Source organism: Trichosurus vulpecula, chromosome 8 (genome assembly GCF_011100635.1).
Source record: "Trichosurus vulpecula isolate mTriVul1 chromosome 8, mTriVul1.pri, whole genome shotgun sequence".
Taxonomy (NCBI): Eukaryota; Metazoa; Chordata; class Mammalia; order Diprotodontia; family Phalangeridae; genus Trichosurus; species Trichosurus vulpecula.
The window spans coordinates 50,499,300-50,524,002 of record NC_050580.1 but is presented as its reverse complement, the minus strand read 5'-3'; the positions used below and the strand labels follow the sequence as shown (position 1 = coordinate 50,524,002).

General features: G+C 43.2%; 1 protein-coding gene across 1 annotated transcript; it reads left to right on the top strand.

Annotated features, from left to right (window-relative positions):
* Positions 1-493: 493 nt before the first annotated feature.
* LOC118829423 (cholesterol side-chain cleavage enzyme, mitochondrial-like) lies at positions 494-23,561 on the top strand. The gene is made up of 9 exons (XM_036736445.1): positions 494-789; positions 7,936-8,091; positions 15,440-15,639; positions 17,451-17,654; positions 18,769-18,929; positions 19,693-19,859; positions 20,116-20,194; positions 21,840-22,028; positions 23,439-23,561. The coding sequence occupies exons 1-9, from the start codon at positions 494-496 to the stop codon at positions 23,559-23,561; spliced, it is 1,575 nt and encodes a 524-aa protein (XP_036592340.1).
* The last annotated feature ends 1,142 nt before the right edge of the window (positions 23,562-24,703 follow it).

The following is a 24,703-nucleotide window of genomic DNA, read 5'->3' as shown; positions in this document are numbered from 1 at the left end:
TCTGGTACTATGTACTTTTCTGTAGTATCACAGTGTCTTACATATGGTAAGCACTTAATATATGTTTCTTTAATCAAATTTCCTTGCTCTCTGGGTGGAGCCCTTTTTTTGAGGGATTGGCTCATTGAGATCCAGTCGCCCAGATTGACTAACTGCTTGATACTTCCTTATCTGGAAGGAATGCAGGGGAGTGAGGTGAGTGGAGAGGGGGGAAGGGGAGGCACAGGGAGAGAGAGGGAGAGACACACATAGAGAGAGAGAGAGGAGGAGAGAGAGGAAGAGAGAGGGAGGGAGTGAGGGAGTGGGAGGGGGTGGGGAGAGACAGAGACAGAGACAGAGACAGAGACAGAGACAGAGACAGAGAGAGACAGAGAGAGTGAAATCAGTGGCTGTGACAAATACATAGCCTTGATCTTGTATTATTATAAAGAGCGACGTGAGTGACCCAGGAATAGTCCTGTTCCCAGCAGCAGCTGTAGCAGCACCTGTGACAATGTTAGCCAGGGCAATCTTACATCGGTCAGCTCTGGCCAAGAGCCAACACTACTTCCTTGGCTCACCAAGAGAAGATGTTTGGACATCTAGTATCAGGAGCATGCAGCTGCCAGCCAGAGGTGGTGAGCTGAGTGCCTTCCCTCTCCGGTTGCAGGGGCCCCGGCCCTTCAGTGAGATCCCTTCAAAGGGGACCAACGGTTGGATGAATCTGTTCCACTTCTGGATGGAGAATGGGTTGCAGAACATGCATATTCGAACCTTACAAGGCTTCCAACAGTTAGGCCCAATTTACCGGTAAGTTAGGTCTCCAGAAAAGTGGAGGCAAGATGATATCCTCAGGGACAGCTACCTCGGGTGTCTAGGGATGATTTTCATACGACTTTTTATAAACAAATTACTCTTCTTCACTCTAGCACATAGGCGTTTGTTTTGTGGTTAAGATAAATTGTGTATGTCGGTGTTGTTAAGAGGGGCTGATTGGGAGCATTCTTTAATTTCCCTGATGACTTTCCAATAGGATTCCTAATCTTCTTAGACCCCTGGGACACTCAGGTGAAGCCTATGAATCCCATCTTAGAATAAGAAGGTTTTTAAATAATTGAAGGAAAAGTCTTTAAAAAAAATCATCCGAGGTCATGGACTTCTTGAAATGTATCCATGGACCTCAAGTTAAGAACCCTTGGCTTACAGGTTGGAGAGTCTTGGCACCCCTTCCCCACCCCTCACACACCCCTCACTAACCTGTGGGGACATTATCATCAGGAGGGCTGATTTTCCAATCTTTCTTGGGGCACACACACAAATGCCTTGTCCGTGACTCTGGCCCAGCCTCATGGCCCAGTCTCCTTCCTGTGCCTTGCTCTATTTCTCCTGCCCCCATCCCTCAACCCTCGGCCCTCCTCTGCATCCTGGTATTTCTTTCTTTTTAACCTTTTTGCTTTGTTGTAGACAGGTCTAGTAAAGGGGAAAGAAGTATAAATGGACTATGTTGGGGTGGTGGTGTGTAGCCAGAATGGACTTTGTTTTCTTTGAATGACTCAGCTCGCCTCGTTGAGCTTCCCTGGACGCTGGGGCTTGCTCTTCCGGGGCAGGACCAGAGCTTCCTGTGTGATGAGTCGTGGCGCTGGCTGAGGGGAGGTGTGTTAACGTGGTCTACGCTGGGGGCGGGGCCAAGTCAAGAACCAATCGGCCCTGGTCGTTCAGGCGGCGCTTGATGATGTCAAAAACTCTATAAGAGGGGAGAGGACAGCTTGAAGATCCTCCTTTCCTTTTCCGGTTGGAGCCAGAGACGCCTACAGCCGAAGCTGAGCTGCCGGTAGCAGAGCTGACTAGAGGCTAGTGGGTAATCTTCTTACCGTAGAGGGGAAGCATGTATACGATTTTGCCTTATACCATCTCGCTTCTCTGTGGCCTCCTGGTTACTCTTGTAAGGCGGACTTATTGGGCCTGGAAGCTTTTGATGAAAATATCAAAATGGGGACGCTGGTTTGTGGGATTGTTACTGTGGAGTGTAAATACATGCTTTAGTTCTCCTGCCTTCTGCCTAGAGAATTCCTTATATCCTGCGGTTCCGGACCTTTTAGGCACATATGAGATTCTCTTTGAAATCATAAATTCTGCCTTCCTAATATGTGGTGTTTGTGGCATGTCTCAAGGCTTGCTAAATCCTGGCTCAGACTCTCCCCTTCTCCTCCCACCTTACCCCTTAGATCTTTCTCCATAAGGATAATATTAAGTAGCTTCTGGTCTTCCCGGGGGTTATTGATTGCGTTTCTGGGATTGAGATGAGATAATACAAAGACCAGAACCCAGGAGATCTGAATCTAAATCAGAGGCAGTTAGGTACTTTTAAAATTTCTTTCTTTTATTTCATTTTTCACAGTTAGTGGACAGAGTGCTGGGCCTGGAGGCAGGAAGACCTTAGTTCAAATCCAGCCCCAGACACTTTCCAGCTGTGTGACCTCAGGCAAGTCACTTAACTGCTGTTTGCCTTAATTCACTGGAGAAGGAAATGGCAAACTACTGTGGCATCTATTACAAGGAAACCTCCTGGACAGTATTGGCATGCTGTAGTTCACAAAATCATGAAAAGTCTGATGCTCCTGAATATCTGAACAACAGAGACATGACCTCAAATGCAATTTATTTTTGGTTTCAGGATTGCAGAACAAGGGGCTTCTTGACTTTATTGTGTCCTGGACTCCTTTAGCTGTCTGGTGGAGCCTTTGGACTCCTTTGTAGAACAATATTTTAAATGCATAAAAATACATAGGATTACAAAGGCAATTAATTATATTGAAATATAATTATACACACAGAAGAACATGGACTCCCAGGGTCAGAATTCCTGGTTTAGAGGCTCTCTATGTTTATAATGCAATGATCCCTACCATCTGATACTCCTCAGTAGCACTTGACAAAATAAGTGTGTAATAAATGCCTGTAGACTGTCTACACTGATTGATTCTCCAAGCATTGAGCAGGGTGTATCTCTCCAGTCTTCTGGGGTCCTTATTTCCTTTCAGTTATTTATTTCTTTTTTTGGTAGATCTAGAAAAAGGGAAGAGTATGTCATGCATAACCTTGTGCTTCATTCCATCCTTAAGGTACCTTTGGTAAGCGTCAATTTAATGAAACAGACATTCACTTGGTGCTTGCTACATAGAAAATCTTGTGTACCTGGTGCTGACGAAAATTGAACCCTCCCTGCCCGCAAGGAGGTGATATACTATGCTGCAGGATAAGCCAGGTACACCGATAAGGGATGTAACTATGTAGTGTGATGTGAAGGGAGAGAGAGAATGCTACCCAATGTCAGGATGAAGGATGGGTTCATGGCAGAAGTGTCAGCTGGGCTGTGACCTGAAGAGAGATGAAGGTTCTGAAGAACAGAGATGAGGAAGGATGGAGGGCCAGGCAGAGTGGGCTGCCTGTGCAAATGCATGGAGACAGTGGAGAGGGTGTTGAATTCTGCCAACAGCCGTTGCCAAACAGTGTTTGAGTCACGAGGGAGGTAATGTGAGATATGTCTAGAAAGGCAAGTACAGACCAGATTGTGGACGGAGGGCATTAAATGCCAGACTGGGGACTCTGTGCTTTATCCTGGAGACAATGGATAGCTATTGAAGGCTCTTGAGCAGGGGAATGATGTGATCAGACCTGTACCTTAGGAAGATTCTTTTGGCAGCTAAGTGGAACATGCCTTGCGTAGGGCAGGAAGGGAAAAGGGCAGGAAGCAATTAAGAGGTGATGACAGTAATTCACATGTGAAGCAAAGCAGAGTAATGGATGGAAAGGCCATCAGGGGCCGCAGAGTCCCACCCATTGATTTGACAGATGAGGAAAGTGAATCAGGGAGAGGTGGAGAGAGTGACCTGAGGTCCCACGGGCAATAGGCATCATTGGAGGGATTTGAACCCATGTCCTCTGGGCTTGGAGCCAATGTTCTTTTCACTTTACCTTGGACTCTTCCTGTTTCTATTAAAAACAGACGTTATAGAAGCTTTAAGGTTTACGAAGCACTTTCTATGCGTTGTGTCATTGGAGTCTTAAAAACTCAGTAGATACTGCAGTATTATCCCCATTTTAAAGATGAGGAAACTGAGGCAAACAGGGTTAAGTGACTTGTCCAGGGTCACAAACTAGTAAGTGTCTGAAACCAGATTTGAACTCAGGTCTTCCTGACTCCAGGCCTGGTGTTCTATCCACTGTGCCACCTAGCTGACCCCCCAAATGCCTAAATTGGTGATTAAACATATAGACAGATTGTGGGGGAGATGAAGCTTGAGCTCGTGGAGTGGGAGATGGAGGACGGAGGGGAGGACGTGCTTTCCTCTTGACTGATCTTTTATCTATTTTGGGAAATGTTTTGATCTCACAGTGAGAGAGAAGGAGAGAGAGGGAGAGAGAGAGAGAGAGAGAAAGAGAGAGAGAGAGAGAGACAGAGAGAGAGAGACATAGAGAGAGACACAGAAAGAGACAGAGAGACAGCAAGAGAGACAGAGAGAGAGAGGAGAGAGAAAGAGAGAGAAAGAGAATGACAGGAGAGACAGCGACAAAGGAGAGAGACAGAGACAGAAGAGATAAAGAGACAGAGAGACAGAGACAGAGAAAGAGAGAGAGAGACAGATAGGAGAAAAAGAGAGAGGAGAGACAAAGGAGAGAGAGTGAGAGACAGAGAGAGGAAGAAAGACAGAGAGAGGAGAAACAGATAGAGAGACATAGAGAGAGGTGAGACAAAGTAGAGAGAGAGACAGAGAGACAGAGAAAGAGAGAGGAGAGACAGATAGAGAGGAGAGACAGAGAGACAGAGACAGAAAGACAGAGAAAGACAGAGAGAGGAGAAACAGAGAGGAGAGGAGAAGAGAGGAGAGGAGAGGAGAGGAGAAGAGAGGAGAGGAGAGGAGAGGAGAAGAGAGAGAAAAGAGAGAGGAGAGAGAGAGAGAGAGAGAGAGAGAGAGAGAGAGAGAAAGAGAGAGAAAGAGAGAGGGGAGAGACAGAGAGAGAGAGAGGGGAGAGACAGAGAGAGAGTGAGAGACAGAGAGAAAGAGACAGAAAAAGAGAGAAAGTAGAGATGAGAAGAAAGGGTGGTGTGGTGGGGAGAAGGAGGGAGAGAATTAGAAGAGATGGAGACAGGGAGAACATTCTGGGCAATGATAACTTGGGGAGGGGGAGAAGTCTTACTCTTTTTGTCTTTCCCTTCCTTTTCAATATCTTTGCCTTTTCCTCTTCCAGTGACTGTCTGCCTCTGACTTCCATTCCCTCTTCCTCATCCCTACTTTCCACCTTGGCATCTATTTGTCTGCCCCTCTTCCTCCTCCCCCCTCCTGCTTTGATACTGAGAGCAAGAGGCTTTGAAGATTTTAAACCAGCAAATAAATGAGCTATGTTATTAATATTCAGAAATGAAGGAGGCATTCCACTGAGGTCAGAAGTGTGGATTTTTCATCCTGGTCTTGAAGGTCACTTTGTTAAGGATCAACAAGTTAGGGGCAAAAAATGATCTGGATGTGGGCAGAACAGGATTATTGGGGAACTCCAGGGTTTGTTGTAAATAAGGGGGAAAATTCTATCAGCCTGAGAGTCCTGCTGAAGGCTTCCCTCCCTCCGAAAGCCCATGGGACAGGGCATCAGGCTGTATCATTAACTTCTCTTAACTTGAAAACCCTGGTTTGAAAGACAGGAGGTCACTGAGAAAGTGGCATGGATAGGCGGTAGAAAGCATTGAGTAATCCTCTTCAAATACTCTATGGTCCAAACTAGCCTGTGTGATGTTCCTCAGATAATTAATTTCATTTCTCTCTGTGTGCCTTTGCATTGGCTGTCCCTCACACCTGGAGCACCCTCTCTCCTCACCTCCACCTTTTAGAATCCCAAGTTCCCTTCAGTACTCTGCTCAAGTATCACCTCGGACTTGAGGCTTTTCCTGATCCCTTGAGTTGACAGTGCTCCGCTGCCTTGTGTCATCGTGTGTGTGGATATATTATATGTATTATGTACTTCTACTAATTACATACACTTCTATATATTATATATTTTGTACACCCTTTTATGTGTTATATATGTGCTTCCATACATTCTATATTATGCATTTTGCTATATTATATATGTTATATATTACATATACTCATATACTATATATAATGTGTATACTTCTATATATTATAAAATGTATATATTTTATATTTCTATATGTTATACATAAAGTATATATTCTATATAATGTATATACTTCTATATACAAAGTACATATTCGATTCTTCCATATGTTATATATATATATCATTTATATACTTCTATATATTATGTTATGTATATCCCTCCATATATTTGCTTCCATATAGTACATATTCTTTATTATGTATATATTTCCATCTGTTATATATAAAATATACTCTACATTATGCATATTTCTATATATTATGTATATGTTATATATTATATACTTCTACATATTATATGTAATGTATTGTAAGTGTAACTTAGGTGAATTTTTGTTATTCTTTCTTAGAGTTCAGTTTCCCAGGATCCATGGCCATAACAATCTCAGTTTTCCAGGCTCATGACTTGTAAATATCTTTACCCAGCATTATATAATGATTCAATCAGGTGCTGGATCACATAATGCTTTCACCCCTGTTAGTACTAAGTCTATTAGGTACTGAGTCATGCAGGCTTTGGGGTCCTCTGGTTCTGAACCAATCAGGTGCTGAGTAAATGTCCAATAAAGCAGGTAGGCACTGGTCGATGAATGAGGAACCCTCTAGGGTTGAATACACAAGCTGGAATGCTGTGTGTGCTTTGACCGGCCCCCATCAAGGCTTGGGGGGAATCTGTGTGTGCCTCACCCAGTTCCCATTGGGGCTTGAGGGGATTTAGAGGAATGCACAAGTTGTGCCCATCTTGATCGACCCTATTGAGATATAGGGGTAGTTGTCCCCCACTTCTCACTGGCTCCTGCGAGATGGGTGATTAGGGAATGCTGTAGGAGTTTGTGCTCAGCAACCCTTGTGAGAAAACTAGATAGAATAAAGTTAGATCATTAAGCCGTTCAAAGCTGTCTTTCCTGACTGTGAATATTAAGAGTGAAGCTATTCTAGCAGCTATCCTGGGTGCTAGTGTCATTGGGCTTATATGTATACATTATGTATATACCTCTCTGTATTAGATAATATGTATTTTTATATATACATACTTCTACATGTTATATACAAAGTATATCTTCTATGTTAGGTATATATGTCTGTATGTAATGTATATGTTCTATATTAGGTATATAAATATCTATATATAATTTATATATTCTATATGATGTATGTCCCCCTCTATTATATACATATATATATATATATTATGTATATATTTATGTATATACTTCTATATATTATACATTATGTGTATACTTCTGTGGGCAGCTAGGTGGCATATGTCATAGAGTTCCAGTATGGAAGTTAATTTCTTGTGACTAGTCTTGCAACATGGAAATTTAACATTGTAAGCATTGGGTGACTGCAAGCATCATATCCAGGTAACATTATTTCCACTGTAAGTCAGTTAAACTGCACCTATCTCCTGAAGCCCCCTAGAGATGCTCTCTAAAAGTGGGAATTCCAGATCCTGAGACTATTGCTTCATTCACCCTTCTCTTAAAATTTGTTTCCAGTTTCAGTCAGTGAGTAAGCAGGTGAGGGTGAGGCTATTTGCATTGGAGGTCTGTCTAGCATGACTATAGTCATGTAGGAAGTGTGAGGCTTGTGGCTGTTTGTTCAGTGCCCCTGCTCTAGGTGTGAAGGATTAGTTGTGTGGATTGATGTATTTGCTGGGAATTGGGGAGTTTGGTCCTAGAGATAAATTCAAGCATTTAACTCTGCTTAACCTAGGTCCTACGTGCAGTTCTGTAGGGTTTGGCCTCTGACCTCTTGATTTCCTTAATCTTTCCAGGGAGAAACTTGGCAATTCAGAATCTGTTTTTATCATCAACCCTGATGATGCTGCCTGCCTCTTTAAGGCAGAGGGACCCTACCCAAAAAGATACAGTGTCCCACCATGGTTGGCTTATCACACCTACAGGAAAAAACCTATTGGAGTCCTGTTCAAGTAAGTCTTTCCCCCTTGTCTTGCAGACACATTTTTCCTCTCCCCATATTGCACGGAACAGAATCAAAGGCCGTCTGAAGAGATGCGGGGAGTGGCCCCTCATAGAATCTACAGAAGGCAGGTACTAAGGAGACCTGGGCTCTGGTCTCAGCTCTTCCCCACATGAGCTGTGTGATCTTGGGTGTCCCTTCCCTTGACTGTGTTGATTTTGTGAATTTATCTAATGGGAAGAATAATCCCTAGTCTATGATGTCTCAAAATGTGAGGATCAAATGAACTCGAAAATGAGAAAGCTTGGGAAAAAATGAAAAGTGTTATAGTAAGGTTAATGAGTGAGGCTTTGGCCATGAGGATAGTGTACACAGTAACAGCCCAAGCATCTTGAGTTATCAGAGGCTGTTGAAATGGCAGTCCTGCTCTCTATGTGTCCTCAAAGTGTGCAGGAGGCATTTCCCCCCCTGACTGAGAGCCTGTGATTTGAATCCTTCAAGAATTTAACTTGCTTAAGCTCTCCCCCAAATCCCTCCAAACACCTGTAAAAATGGCTCTGAACAAATTCTAGAGCTGCAGAACCCACTAAATAGCAGAGGGAAACAGGTCCTCAGCCCAAGAGAGCCTGGATGGTTGCTGGGAACGGTCTATCTCAAAGTGCTGAGAGCAGAAGGCAGCCCAGTGTGGGCCATGCCGGGAGAGACCAGACCTGGAATCAGCCAGCGGTAACAGACTTTAGGTCACGAGACAGTGATCTGTGGCAGTTACCAGACTTTTCAACCCACAAACGCCAAAGAGCAGGTTAGGGAGAAACTGCGGGATCAGGCTTAGAGTGGTCCAGCCGCCAGCTCTGGGGGTGGAGGAGGTAGTACAGTGGTGGTAGTAGCAGCAGCAGTGGCAGGAAGCTCCTGAGGCTGCTTCCAGAATTCCAGCATCAGCTGCTTCCTGAGTCCCTGGCTCACACAGTGGGAGGAATCTGGCAGCAGATTAGAGTGGGAGAGCAAGGAGTGCTTTGTGGGCACAAAGGCAAATTCTCTTGGTGTGCCCTGCTTAGATCTGTATTGCAGTCCTGGTTGGCTGTTTTTGGGGGAGGAGGAGAACTGCTGGGACAGGGCCTGTGGTGATGGTGGAGTAGAAGGAGCTCTGAAAACAGTAGTGCTTGGACCCTAAAGCTTGGGACAAAGTACTCTCTACTCTATAAGCAGTCAAATAGTTGGCTGGGAACATGAACAGGCAGTGAAAACGGTGTCAAACTCAGACTCAAAGTCAAACTCTAGATTCCTTTTTGGTGACAAAGAATATCAAAACATGAAGCCAGAATAAGTCAACAAAGTCAAAGAGCCTACATCAAAAGCCTCCAGGAAAAATGTGAATTGGTCTCAGGCCATGGAAGAGCTCAAAAAGGATTTAAAAAACCAGGTAAGAGAAGTAGAGGAAAAATTGGGATGAGAAATGAGAGTGATGCAAAAAAACCATGAAAAACAAGTCAATGGCTTGCTAAAAGAGACCCAAAAAATACTGAAGAAAATAACACCTTAAAGTATAAACTAACTCAAATGGCAAAAGAGCTCCAAAAAGCCAATGAGGAGAAGAATGCCTTGAAAGGCAGAATCAGCCAAATGGAAAAGGAGGTCCAAAAGACCACTGAAGAAAATACCACCTTAAAAATTAGATTGGAGCAAGTGGAAGCTAGTGACTTTATGAGAAATCAAGATATTATAAAACAGAACCAAAGGAATGAAAAAAAATGGAAGACAATGTGAAATATCTCATTGGAAAAACCACTGATCTGGAGAATAGATCCAGGAGAGATAATTTAAAAATTGTTGTACTACTCGAAAACCATGATCAAAAAAAGAGTGTAGATATCATCTTTCAAGAAATTATCAAGGAAAACTTCCCTGATATTCTAGAACCAGAGGGTAAAATAGAAATTGAAACAATCTACCGATTGCCTCTTGAAAAAGATCCCAAAAAGAAAACTCCTAGGAATATTGAGGAATATTGTCACCAAATTCCAGAGTTTCCAGATCAAGGAGAAAATACTGCAAGCAGCCAGAAAGAAACAATTTGAATATTGTGGAAACACAATCAGGATACACAAGGTCTAGCAGCTTCTACATTAAGGGATTGAAGGGCTTTGAATATGATATTCTGGAGGTCAAAGGAGCTAGGATTAGAACCAAGAATCATCTACCCAGTAAAACTGAGTATCATGCTCCAAGGCAAAATATGGATTTTCAATAAAATAGAGGACTTTCAAACTTTCTCAGTGCAAAGACCAGAGCTGAATAGAAAATTTGACTTACAAATACAAGAATCAAGAGAAACGTGAAAAGGTGAACAAGAAAGAGAATTCATAAGGCACATACTAAAGTTGAATTGTTATGTTTACATTCCTACATGGAAAGGTGATGTGTGTAATTCATGAGACCTTCCTCAGAATTAGAGGAGTGGAAGGGAATATAGACAGAGGGCACAGGATGAGTTGAATATGAAGTGATGATATCTAACAAATGAAATAAATTTAAGGGGTGAAAGAGGAATATGTTGAGAGAGGGAGAAAGGGAGAGATAGAATGGGGTAATTTTTCTCACATAAAAGTGGCAAAAAAGAGCAGTTCTGTTGGAAGGGAAGAGGGGGCAGATGAGGGGGATTGAGTGAATCATACTCTCATCAGATCCAACTTGAGGACGAAATAACAGACACACTCAATTGGGTACCTTACTCCACAGGAAAGTAGGGGGAAGGGGATAAAAAAGGGTGGATGATAGAAAGGAGGGCAGATAGGGGGAAGAGGTAATCAAAAGCAAATACCTTTGAAAAGGGACAGGGTCAAGGGATAAAACTGAATAAAGGGGGACAGGATAGGACAGAAGGAAATGTAGTTAGCCTTTCACCACATGAGTGTTGTGGAAGTGTTTTACCTAATGATTCATGTGTGATCTATGTTGAATTGCTTGCCTTCCTAGGGAGAGTGTGTGGGAAGGGAAGAGGGGAGAGAATTTGGAACTCAAAGTTTTAAAAGCAGATGCTTAAAAAATAAAAAAAAATTGTTTTTTGCATTGAGCTGAGAAACAAGATATGTAAGGAATGGGATATCGAAATCTATCTTCCCCTACAAGAAAGTAAGGGGAAAGAGGATGTGGGGAGGAGTGGGGTGAAAGAGGGGAGGGATGACTGGGTAATGAGGGAATCAGAATATATGCCATCTTGGAATGGGGGGGAGGGTAGAAATAGGGAGAAAATTGGTAACTCAAAATCTTGTAGAAAGCAATGTTGAAAACTAAAATATTAAATAAAATTAAATTTTTAAAAATAATTTAATCTTTTCTGCTATACCTTAATAATAATAATAGCTAGCATTTATACAGCACCTACTATGTGCCCAAGGCTGTGCTAAGTAAGTACTTTGGAGTTATCTCATTTGATCTTCATAACAGCCCTGGGAGGTAGGTGCTATTATTATCTCCATTTTCCAGATGAGGAAACTGAGGCAAACAGAGGTTAAGTGACTTCCTCAACCATGCACCTAGTAAGCTTGATTACACAGGCACTGCCTCACCTCTGCTCATTGGTATGAATCTCCTCACATTTTCTGTCTAGGATGCTATGATCAACCAGTTTCAAAACCTTGATGTCATCCTGGAATCCTCACTGTTACTCATCATACTTACCCAATCAGTTGTCAAATCTTGTCATTTCTGTCTCTCTGCTTCTCTTCACTCATATAGCCACAAATCTAGTTCTGGCTCTCATCCCTTCCTGACAACAACAGCCCCATAACTGATCTCACCCTTCACTTCAATCCGTCTTCCCAACAGCTGGCAAAATTATTTTCCTAAAATATAGATCTGACCATGACCCACTCAATAACTTCTAGTGACTACCTGTTGGCCTTAGGATCAATCATTATTTTATGTTTAACTCGTTTTTGATTTTTTTTGTGTAAGCTCCATAACAGACATAATTATTAGTATAGTATTTATAAATATGATTTGTAAATAAGTAAATATACATCTATTGGGAGTGAGTTCAAACTTTTTTCTTTTTAACTGATGCATTCATTCAAAGGAGTTGGAAGACCTTGGAGATAGTAGACTGAATTCCACAGTGTGAATGAACAAAGAGATAGCTGTGCTGAATTATGTTGTCTATCTGTCTCCAGGAGACAATACCAGATCCTTAACCTGGCATTGAAGCCCCTTAGCACTCTTTGGTTTTGTTGTTGGTTAGTTGTGCCCAACCCTTTGTCACCCCATTTGGGGTTTTCTTGGCAAAGATACTGGAGCTGGTTGCCATTTTCCTCTCCAGCCAATTTTATAGGTGAGGAAATTAAGGACAACACTGTTAAGTGACTTGCCCAGGGTCACACAGCTAGTAAGTGTCTGACGTTGGATTTGAACTCAGAAAGAGGAGTCTTTCTGATTCCAGGCACGGTGCTTTGGGCACTAGGGAGCACCCTAGCTGCCCCTTTAGCAATCTACCTCTTTCGTATATTAGCAGCTTTTTTTTTCTCCCTACTTTATTCTTTCTTTTGTCCAGTCAAATTGACATCAACTGATTCTGGATTCCATCTTGTTCTCTCTGACTTCCTTGCATTTTTGTAGGTTGTAGATCATCTCTCATGCTTGTATCCCTCATATCACTACCGGTTAAAATTCTTCTTAAGACATATCCCCCTGCTCCTTTGCAGAGGTGGAGATATAGATATGGAACATTGCACATAATGTTACAGTTTTTCCATGTATTGAGCTAGTTTGCTAAAAAAAATTTTCCCTCTTCTGTTTTCTTGTAAAAAATTCTTCTTTATAGGAGATGACTCCCAGGGAGGGGATGGAATGCCGGGAAAAATCTAGTTGATGTAAAAAAATGAATCATGTTTAATTTAAAAAATCCTTCCCTCATCAAAGTTTAGGTTAATTAGTCAGTAAATAAGGCACCTAATATGTGCCAGGCACTGTGCTTAATGCTGGAATACAAAGAAAGGCAACTCCCCAAAACACCCCCCCATACATAAAAAACCAGACCCTGCCCTTAAGGAGCTCATAGTCAAATGGGAGAGACAACATGTAAACAACTATATACAAAGAACATATAGACAGGCCAAACTGGAGGCAGCCTCAGAAGGAAGGCACAAGATCAAGAAGGCCTGAGAATGGTTCTTCACAGAACGTGGGGCTTTTGACTTGAAAGCTCAAGAAGCCAGGAGGAAGAGATGAGGAGGGAGAGTTGCAGGCATGTGTGACAGCCAATGAAAGTCCTGGCTTTGAGAGATGGAGTTTCTTATATGAGGCACATCAAGTGTCACTGGATTGCAGAGGATGATGAGGGGAGTAAGGCAGAAGAAGACTGGCAAGGCAGGAAGATGTCAGGTTACTAGGGGCTTTAAAAGTCAAACAGATGATTTTACATTTGATCCTCGGGGTAACAGAGAGTCACTGGAGTTTACTGAATTGGGAATTTTGTGGTCAGACCAAAGATCATTTGGACAGCTGAGTGGAGGATGGATGGATGGGTGGGTGGGTAGGTAGATGGATGGATGAATGGATGGATGGAGGGGTGGGTGGGTGGATGGATAAATGGGTAAGTGGGAGGGTGGATGGATGGAATGCTGAGAGGGTTGTAGCAGTCAGACCACCCAGCAGCAGGGTGGTGGCTATGTCAGAGGAGAGAAGAGGACACACATGAAAGATGACACAATGCTAGCTATGGGGAGTGAGAAAGAGGAGTCAGGAATGATCCCTAGGTTGTGAGTCTGGGGACTGGAGGATGGTGATGCCCTGGAAAGTTAAGGGAAGTTAGGAAGAAGGAAAGTTTTGAGAGGGAGATAATGAGTTGAATTTTCAACATGAGTCATCTAGGTGCCTCCTCCTTCCCTGATCCCCTACCCAAAAGCCATCTCTTATTGTTCAAAATCCCTACAGCCCTTTGGCCAGGTGACTTCTTTGCTCACGTCAAATTATTCTTTGTATCATATTTATTTTTGTTCATGTCAACTCCCCTATTACTCTCTGGAGGTCCTGCTCCCAATTCCTTCTTGGGATAAGTCAGGAGTCCCAGAGCAAGGACACTTCCCCTTGAGGGTTCTAGAGGTACCCCAGAGATTCTTCTTGAAGCCTAAGAGCCCAAGTGCCCATTCTAGCAGAGACTATCTTTTGCCTCTTTTTGTATCTCTGGTACTTAGTACAATGGCTGACATATAGTAGGTGCTTAATAAATATTTATTGATTGATTGATATATCAATCTCCAGTTATTAGCACCCAAATATTATTTGAGCAATTAATATCCATTAGCTTTTTACAAACAAATAGTTTCTGAGAAGAGTTATAAAACATTTTCCTCAAAACTCTTATGCCATTTTGATCTCTGGGGAGAGTGAGCTTAACTTAAAAGCAATTAACGCAGTGGTTTCTCCCCAAGTTCCCTTTGAAATGTGGCTCCCTCTTCATTTCTCTCCATCCGCTTCTCTGCTTGGTTGAGTAGGTCCCTTGGGATTTGGCTGCTCCCTCTGCCCGGCCATTCAAAAAATCTAGCATGGCGTGAACTCCAGCTGCTGGACCTCTGGTAGTTTGCCCTCCCAACTTAATGAAGGTCAAAGCCAGAACTCCTCCTCCTCTTCCCAAGAGCAGGAAAGGATGAAGGCAAAGGGGGCAAAGAATAGAGGCCTATAGTCTCAGACCACTTGGTGGGCCAGGTGTACAAGTGGAGAGGGCCTGAGGTTTCTCTCCTCTCCCAGAAGCTTATAGCACCTCCTCGTTCCATTGAAGCCAGGGAAGAAAGAGGATCATTATCATCCAACCAGTGCCTTTTGTATGTATTTGCATTCCTGGATCAATAGCCAATCAAAGGACTCCTCTTCTTCATGTAGCCTGCATATCTCCCAAAGTCCACCTTGGTCTGTCCACATAAGCTTAGTGCAACACCTTGTTCTTAGTAGGATTTTCATGTGTTGAATTGTGGATCTATTACCTTTGAGTTGTACAGGCTTAGCCTGGAGGTAGATGAAGGCTTGTTTCTTCCCTTTCTTCTTTTCTCTCCTCTCCTTCTCTCCCTGTTTTCTCCTCTTCTCTTCTATCTCTCAATTGCAAGGTGTGGGTGAGTGAGGAAGGGGTCAGGAAAGCTGAAAAGAGGGAGAGATATGAATGATCGTGATTGGGATTCTCTGCAAGGGAATCTGGTGGAAAACCCTTCTCCAAGGGCTGTGTACAGACAAGAGGGGGCAGTGACCTCTTTGAGCCTCTGGCTTCTCTGACCTGGATCAGCAGAGGTGTAACACCATGGTTTTCTTCATTATCGTCAGATTCTTCTCCCAAGAACACTGGCATTTCCTTGCTTCCTTTTTTTCCTTCTCAGGAACTCTGAAAGCTGGAAGAAAGACCGGATTTCCTTGAACCACTTTGTGTTTGCTTTGGACTCAGTGAACAATTTTGAGCCCCTTCTCACCCCAATTTCAGAGGACTTTGTGAAGAAGATTTACAAGGGGATTGAGAGGAGCAACCAAGGAAAGTTCACAGTGGACCTCAGTCAGGACCTGTTTCGATTTGCTTTTGAATGTGAGTAAAGTCTGAGTGAGGGAGGGTCTTAGCAATCAAGGAACCAATCAATCCACATTGATTAGGTATCTGTTATGGGCCAGGCACCTTACTAACAGCTGAGGATACCAAAACAGGCAAAAGATAATCCTTGCCCTCAAGGAGTTTACAACCTAATGGGAGAGGCAACACACGAACAAACCACACAGAGGATAAGTAGCTTGTGAATTAACAGAGCTAGGCCACTTAGAATTAAGAAAAAGTTTCCTCTACAAGGGGGGGGGGTGCTTTTAGTTGGGACTTAGAGGAAGCCAGGAGGCAGAGATGAGGAGGAAGAGTGTTCCAGGTATCTGGGACAGCCAGAGGAAATGCCCAGAGTCTGGAAATGGAGTGTCTTGTTTGAGGAATAGGAGGAGGCCAGTGTCACTGGATTAAAGAGTATGGGTTGGGGAGCAAGGTGTAAGAAGACTGGAAAGATAAGAGGGGGTAGGTTATGAAGGGCTCTGAATGCCAAACAGAGCAATTTTGTTTTTTGCTCCCGGAGGTCATAGGGAGCCTATGGAATTTATGGAGTATGGGGTTAACATAATCAGGCTATTTGGGGGGATGGGGTGGAGTAGAGATAGACTGAAGGCAGATGCTGACCCTCCCCAGCCCTCCCACAACAGGCTATTGTGATAATCCAGGAGTGTGGTGATACAGGACTGCACCAGGGTGTGGCAGGGTCAGAGGAGAGAAGGGGGTTTTTATAACATCTGTGAAATCAACAGGCTTTGGCAATAGATTGGATATGTGTGATGAGAGAGAGTGAGGCATCCAAAATGACACAGAGGATCAGAGAGAAGTAATGATTTAGGGACTAGGAAGTAGTACAGAAGGAAGTGAAGAGCAGCATCTCTTGTCTTTCAGTCCAGTGTGCCATCAATCCCACGATTTTGTGAGTCCACAGAAAGGCACTAAGAAAGACACAACCTGATTATGTTTATACTTCATCATTCAAGTTAAGCACCCAGCCTTCCTTCCCATTAGCAAGGGGGTAAACTAGGGAAGGACAGCTAGGGGATGCCCTAGTGCACAGAGCGCCAGGCCTGGAGTCGGCAAGACTCATCATCCTGAGGTCAAATCTGGCTTCAGACACTTACTAGCTGTATGACCCTGGGCAAGTCACTTTACCCTGCGTCCACAGTTTCTTCATCTATAAAATGAACTGGAGAAGGAAATGGCAAAGCACTCTAATATTTTTGCCAAGAGCCCCAAATGGAGTCACAAAGGCTGAACAACAAAACTAGGGAAGGGTTAGTTGATTGATTATGGTTTAATTAACTATGGTTAATAAAATATTAGCTAGTTGTGCCACTACTCATGGCAGTCGTTCCATTAGGTGGTTTTGCTTACCTGTTTTTGGGAAATGTATTGGGAGTTACGAGAAGTATCTTTTGTGTCAATTGCAGTTAATAAAAGTCAATTTTTAAAAGGCTGATTCTTTTTACTGTCTCTGGGGCCCTTCTACCAGGTGTACTGTAGATACTCAGTCCCCATTATTGCTCCAGATGCCTCCTTTCCCCATCTTTAGAATATTAATATTATAAAATTAATTTCCTAAAATACACTTTGTAAAAGATAAGTCCTCCATGGGTTGTCTTCTCTCCCCTAGTACCTCATACTGCATTCTGATTGATTTAACAAAGAAAAGCATGTTTAACAGAGTGTGTAAATGACCTTGAGGGTGTAGGCAGGATTCCAGCAGGAGGTCAAGGAGATTCCAATGATCTGAAGCTCTCAGCAAGGCCACAAGTCAGGCATACTACAGGCTTTGATTTCTGGTCCCACAGCTATCTGCAACATTCTGTTTGGGGAGCGTCTGGGACTCCTAGAAGATTTTGTGGACCGCAATGCCCAGAAGTTCATCGATGCTGTGTATACATTGTTTAAGACTAGCACTCCGATGCTGAACATCCCTCCAGAGCTGTTCCGCATGGTCAAGGCCAAGACCTGGAGGGACCACGTGGCCTCGTGGGATCTGATTTTTGAGCGAGGTGAGCATCTGCATTCTGAGTATCCTTTTGGGGTAACCAGAGGAGCTAGGCAGAGCTGGGAGAACCCAAGGAAAGAGCAAATGTGCTGTTTGGTCAATTCCCCAGCTCTCACCTGGTGGGCTGAAGTGATTGTTTAAGGACCTCTAAGTATCTGACAGAGAGTGGGGGCAAGTGGCATGCATGGAGGCTGCACCCTGTAGAAACCTGGAGAAAGAATGCAAAGGGCATCACCACAGAAGAGTGTGTGTATGTGTGTGCATGTGTCTATTACACTGTGCATGTAGCTCTGTATACATGTGGATTGTGAATATGTGCACAAATGTATACATGTGTATTACACACATATGTATTGTGTAAATACACATGTATGATTACATATGTAGACATGTCCATAAGCATGTGCATTGTGCCTGTGTCCATGTACATCATTGTCTGCATGTGTAGTTACATGTGTATGGGTGTGCATGGGAATATGTACACAAATGTGCAGAGGCAGGTTATTGCACATGTATGTAATACCATGTACAAAGGCACACAAGGTTTGTACACATGTGTACACACACTTACAATGCATGTATATGTATAGACATGTGCACATGAGTGTGGTGTGTGTATATGTATAGACATGTGCACATGAGTGTGGTGTGAAAAGGATAGTATTTGGTTACACCAATATGATTTCTAGGCACCTTTTGCAGAAGGCAACGACCCCCTGAATACTAAAACCTGTCCCTGGATTTCAGAAGTCAGGTACGGCCAATGAATAGCCATTTACTCTTTTAGAAGCTCATTTCATTAGCCCTTGAGATAACATTAACACCAGCAGGCTAGCAAGATGACAATGACACATTTGTAGAGTACTTTATCCTTCCTCGAGCTTCCCTAAAGATATTGATGTAAATAAGATCTAGAAATGCAGTGGGAAGCCAAGGTGATCAAATGTTCAATGGCCTTAGCATGACTGGAACCAGTTTCCTGACTCCCAATGATGAGTTCTTTCCACTGCAGGTTCCCCTTAAACTTCCCCAGTCTTCTTCATGCTCCTTTCCCAACCCTGATGTCTTCCATTCCAAAAGATTTCATAGTGTTCCCTGTCTCTCCCCCTGTCTCTCAGCTGAAGATTATATGCAGAACTTCTACCAGAACCAGAAAATGAGATCAGGAGTGAGTGAGTGTTATCCGGGCATTCTCTACTGTCTCTTAAACAAGAATACCATGAATTTTGAAGATATCAAAGCCAATGTTACAGAAATGATGGCAGGAGGGGTAGACACGGTGAGGATGAAGGGGGAAGAGAATATGTATTTATTCAATGTCTACTGTGTGTCAGGCACTGTGCTAAGCACCTTACAAATATTGTAGATAAAGGCCAAAATGAGGAAGGCTTATTTACAATATGAGCATGGTAGGGTGTTGACCTCAGCAGTTTTTTGGGGGGCAAGTTGGAGTTTGTGTCCAAAGGCCATGTCCATCTATCTAGCTCAGTAGAATGAAAAGAGCCCAGGGTTGAGGGCCTGAAGTCATGGATTGAAGCCTGGCCTCTGACATTTTCTACATATGCCAATATTTGAACAAGTTACCTCTCTGATCCTTGGTTTTGATGTTTGCACGCAGAGGGACCGGGATCCCAGGCCTCCCTCTCTCATTGGATTATTGTACTAAGTGAGGTAAAATAAGCAGAACCTGGAAAGTTGTTTACAAACCAGAGATTTTTGTAAAATTTAATGCTGTAGTGCCAGAGTTAGGGCTCAAATTGTCTCATTGAATGAGGGCCATTGGAGAGCCCCAAAGTCCCCATTCACTGGCATGGGATGGAGGAGCATGATTTATTTTGCTTGGGCTGACAGTGACATGAAATTTTCCCTTAAGAGTGTGTGTATATGTTTGTGTTGGGGATGAAGGTGTGAAAAATTGGTCTTGGATCCTACGTGATGGTAATCACAGACAGCTTTTTATGTGAGCCTAGACAGCTGGGTTTTCTGGAGCAACTGGTGGGGGACTCCACTTTCTTCATCCAACTCTCAACTGTCTACCTCAGACGGCAATGACCCTGCAGTGGTGCATGTATGAAATGGCTCGGAACCTAAAGGTACAAGATATGCTTCGGGCTGAAGTCCTGGCTGCCCAGCGAGATGCCCAGGGAGATGTGAAGAAGATGCTCAAATCTGTTCCGCTTCTCAAAGCTGCCATTAAAGAAACCCTGAGGCAAGCCCATTCCTGTCCTGGGGAATTCCTGCTCCATTTCCCTTTCCCTAACCTCCCTGCATGTGCAGTGAGAAAGAGGGGGATGGAAATAAATGACAAAGTAGAAACACATGTGATGGCAGCTAAAATGGGAAGAAATAGGAAGTGGGAATGAGGAAATAGGAGGAGGCTGGTCAGTTTCTGGGTTGAATTTCATTCTTGAGTTCATGATCATTTCCAGGACCTGTGGGTGTATTCTCTATCTCTTCTCTTTCAGGTTATATCCCATAGCAGTTACTGTAACAAGGTACCTTCCATCGGATTTAGTTCTCCGGGATTACATGATTCCTGCCAAAGTAAGCCCTCAGACTAGTTTGCAGGCATTCCTAGTCATAAGGAATCTAGAGAGCCCACACTATTATCTTTTTACCTCTAGTCTGGAATGGGCCCCAGGGAAATGAGAGTCTGGGGACTTGGTAGGGTGGTGGTCAATGACCCTTTTCCTAGGAGGAGAGGAGATCACAGAGGGATTTAGGCTCTTTTTCTTAGCAGAGGTTGGCAGAAACCGGCCCCACACACCTTGAAGATGTCAGGGTTGTCTCCATCCTGAGCATTGCTCTTACTTAATAAGCCTTTTTCCTGAGCCCTTATGATAGGTGCCTATGATTTCTGAATGAGCTTGTTAACCCGTTGTTACCTGCTTATGTCTCTTTTTCTCTCTTTTATATCCAAATGTCTTGTATTAAATGTTTGCATGGCCCTCTTTGTGCTGTGTGGGGCAATTTAGTGGATGGGGTCCTTGCCCTAGAAATAGCAATGGAGATGCATTCACACAGAAGGGATAAATACAGGCAATTAGAAATATTCAACCCATATTATACGTGACTTCATTCTGAGACTTAATGCGACTTTATTAGGGCTTTTTTAGCACACAAATAATGTTTCTATTGGGTGTTAGGGAGACAGGTTCAGAACATAGACTTTCATGTATTAAGGCCTGTAGTGTAGATGGCAAAGTAGATAGAGAACTGGACTTAGAGTCAGGAAGACCTGAGTTCAAAAGCTGTCTCAGACATTTACTGGCTATGTGATTTCAGGCAAGTCCATTAAACTTTCTCAGCTTCAGTTTTCGCATTTGGAAAATGGGAATCATATTAATATCTTCCTCTTGGGGTTATTGTGAGGATCACATGAGAAAACATGTAAAAGGCTTTGTAAACCGAGAAGTGTAATTGTTATTATCATTATGATGATGGTTATTGAAAATCATTAAGCTAGAAAATCAACTAGCCTTGGGAACAGAGAGCTAAACAGAAGTACAATACATGAAATACCTAATGAACTTTAGTTGGTCTTTAAAGTTAGCACATACATCATCACATATGCCAGTGTGTGATTCATTCATTTCCCATTCAACCAACATTAGGTACTACTATGTATAATGTATTGGATGACTGTGACCTAGAGGAAGGTAAATAAACCATGGTTTCTGCAGTCAAATAGCTCCTAGGCAAAGAAATCCATTGTGTTTTGGGTTGAAGGTCTGGGAGTGAGGTGGGTATTTAATGAGGAATTTGACACTTTGAACTTTCAATTTGAGGGTTAATAAGACTGTCCCTTTGGCCACAGTAAGGAGCAGGGTTCCTCCTGGGATGGAAATATCAGCAATCGCTCCTTGCATTAAAATACTGCTTTATACTTTGCAAAGTTCCTTTACAGTCATTGTCTCATTTGACCCTGGGGTGTGGGGATTGGTCTTATCCCCATTTGAGAAGATGAGGAAACTGAGGTCCAGAGGTGGGAAGTCATTTGTCCACGGTTCCATGGCCAGTACCTAATAGAGCTCAGTGTCTCCTGCCTCCCTCATTAGGGTTCCTGAGCTAAACTTCTGAATGCCTCCATGTGATACTCTGGGATCATTGGGGCACAGCAGAACAGGCTTTCCTGTACACTCTACATGGGACTGATTCTAGTCTACTCTCTCTCTCTGTCTTTGCCCAGACACTGGTCCAAGTTGCCATCTTTGCAATGGGAAGGGATCCCAACATCTTCTCCAACCCAGAAAAGTTTGACCCCAGCAGATGGCTCCAAGAGGACACACGCTTCCGGGCTCTGGCCTTTGGCTTTGGACCTCGTCAGTGCCTTGGGAGGAGGATTGCGGAGTTGGAGATGACTATCTTTCTGATGCATGTGAGTCTACTACTGCTTAGGGGAGAAGAGAGGGAATCTCATTAAGGATGCCCAAAGTCCCTTTCTGCTCTGGACCCACTCACGATTCCTTCTAATTCCCAGGGGAATAAGGTCTGTGCTTTGGAGATATAGGCCTACCATGTGCGCTGACATTGGTAGATTGGAAGGGATTTTACCACAAAGAAGGCTCCCTCTGTACCCACAAGGGCAAACAATGAGAGCTGATTTTGAGACCGGGAAAGTAGACTGATGAAAGCGTCAGTGACCCAGGTGGGGCATTGTGGGCTCCAACTCCCTGTTTCATCAGCTTATCTTTCCTCTTAAGCTGGCTCCACTGGCTTCTCTGGGTCTCAGATCATAGGTGCTTGTGGCTGGGAACCTAAATTGAGACTTGCTGTGGTCGCAGCAGTCTCTGTCTGATAGTGGTATGAGAACCACCTCTGGGTATGAAGTTGTTGGTTAGGGGGAAGGTAAGGTTTAGCATGTCTGGTCTGGCAGGGGTCTGTTCTCAGAATCCCTGGAAATAGACCTTTGGCCCAGGGAGATGGAAAGATGGCAGGAAGATTAGAATGTTTTCTCCTCCACTCGGGCACCAGTGCACCTCACTAAATTATCTCCTTCTGGGGCAGAGGCAGCTCCAAGGTCATTATTGCAACATCATATTTGGAACTTGAAGGAGTCTTAAGGATGGTCTAGTCTGAGGTGTTAAATAGGCCAGGAGGAGGGCCTGCAACATTCTTGAATGTGGTTGGGACAAGATTAAGATATAATGGGGAATTATTTAACAAAATAAATAAAAATAAAATAGAATATAAATAATGTTAGTATGTGGTTTTCTAAGTCAACATTCAGTCTACAAGGATCTGTAGGTATTATTTGGTGGTTCCCCTTTCTATTTGAGTTTGACACCACTGGTTTAGTCCAATTTCCTAGTTTTATATCAGAGGAATAACCCCTTCTTGCCCCCATGCCCCCACCCCCATCTTTCCATTGCCATTCCCCCACCTCCCAGGACACTACTGGTAGACCTTGCAAGATCCCTTGGTCTCTTGCATCTCTGCTCTCATTGCCCATGAACAAGCCAAGAAGAAGCATTGTGTACTCTTTCAAGCTCATATATATACACCAGTCTTCTTCCACTTTCCATCCCCCTCCAGCTGTATTCATTTCCACAGAATGTGTTGTTTTCTCCATGGGGACTTGCATTATAGAAACCATTCCGGAGAGACCAAAGAACTGCACAATAGCAATACTTGAGGCATGAATGGAAGACATAGTTTGAACCAAAGACCTTCCTTGAAGGTCTCAAATAACCCTTAGGAAGTCTCCTTTTTCAATTTATGCATAAAGCCATCCATGCTCTGGAGTCTCCCACCTTTTGTATTTAGCCTAGTTCTTTCTTCTCTGCAGATTCTGGAGAACTTCAAGATCGAAGTACACAATCTTTCAGATGTGGGGACCATGTTTAATCTCATCCTGATGCCTGACAAGCCCATCGTGCTCACCTTCCGGCCCTTCAAGCCCCAGCTGTAACACAGAGAGATAGGACTCCTGTGTATTTGTTATACAGAGAGGCTGGAGATAACAGGGAGGCAGATACAGGCAGAGACATGGCAAACCCAAGTACATAATGTAATGGCTTGACCAGGTCAAGGAAATTATACGCCTCTTTAGGGTAGGAATTTTAACCTGGAGTCTGAACTTTAAAATATATATTTGGAAAGCTACATTTCAATATACCTAGTTTCCTTTTGTAATCTTGTGCATTTTATCCAATTAAAAACATGATTCTGAGGAGTCCACAGGTTTCATAAAACTGTCAAATATGTTCCATGACACAAAAAAGTTAAGGATCCTTGTGGCCTATGGATTTGTCCACTCCTATGTCCTATCTTGCTCTGGAGAAACATCCCTCAATCCACTAAAGAAGATAGGTAGAAGCCTTGTTTTTGGCTGACATTTGAGATGTCACTCTCCCTTCCCTTCATTTTTGTCCATTGCTGATATGACTGGAAGAAAACAATAAAAACTTGTAATATTTGAACTTCTCAAAATGTCCATTCTATAAAAAAACCCAGTAAATTACAAAGAATAGCCAGATCATTCCTGACTATCATGCTCAATGCAGGTTTCTTTCATGAACATTTAAGAAATGAAGAAATTGTTGCTAGTCCTAAATCTCTGTTGATTCTACTCTCGACCTGGTCCAAGCAGAAAGAGTACTGCTGAGTCGGGTAAAAGACCATTTTTCATATGGATACAAGGCAACATGTGTAATAGAAAGATGTGGTTTTGGAGCCCAAACACCTGGGTTTGAATCTCACTTCTGTGACTCAACTGTTGTATGACTGTGGGCAAATTTCTTATCCTCTCTAAGCCAGTTTCTTTCTGAGAGGACCAATGACGAAGCATGTTGTCCACCACCTCCCGAAAGAGAGATAAAGACTCAGGATGCAGAATAAGACATGGTTTTGGACGTGGCCAATATGGGCATATCATTGTGATTGATTATACACATTCATTACAAGGGTTTTGTTTTTCTTTTTCTTATTTGGGGACGAGTAGGTAGAGAAGAAGATTAATGTTTGTTCATTTAAAAAAATTAAAGAAAAAAACTCCCAATGCGCTATCACTCTAGCAATGGGGCCCAGCCTCATCTGACTACCCTAGGGTCT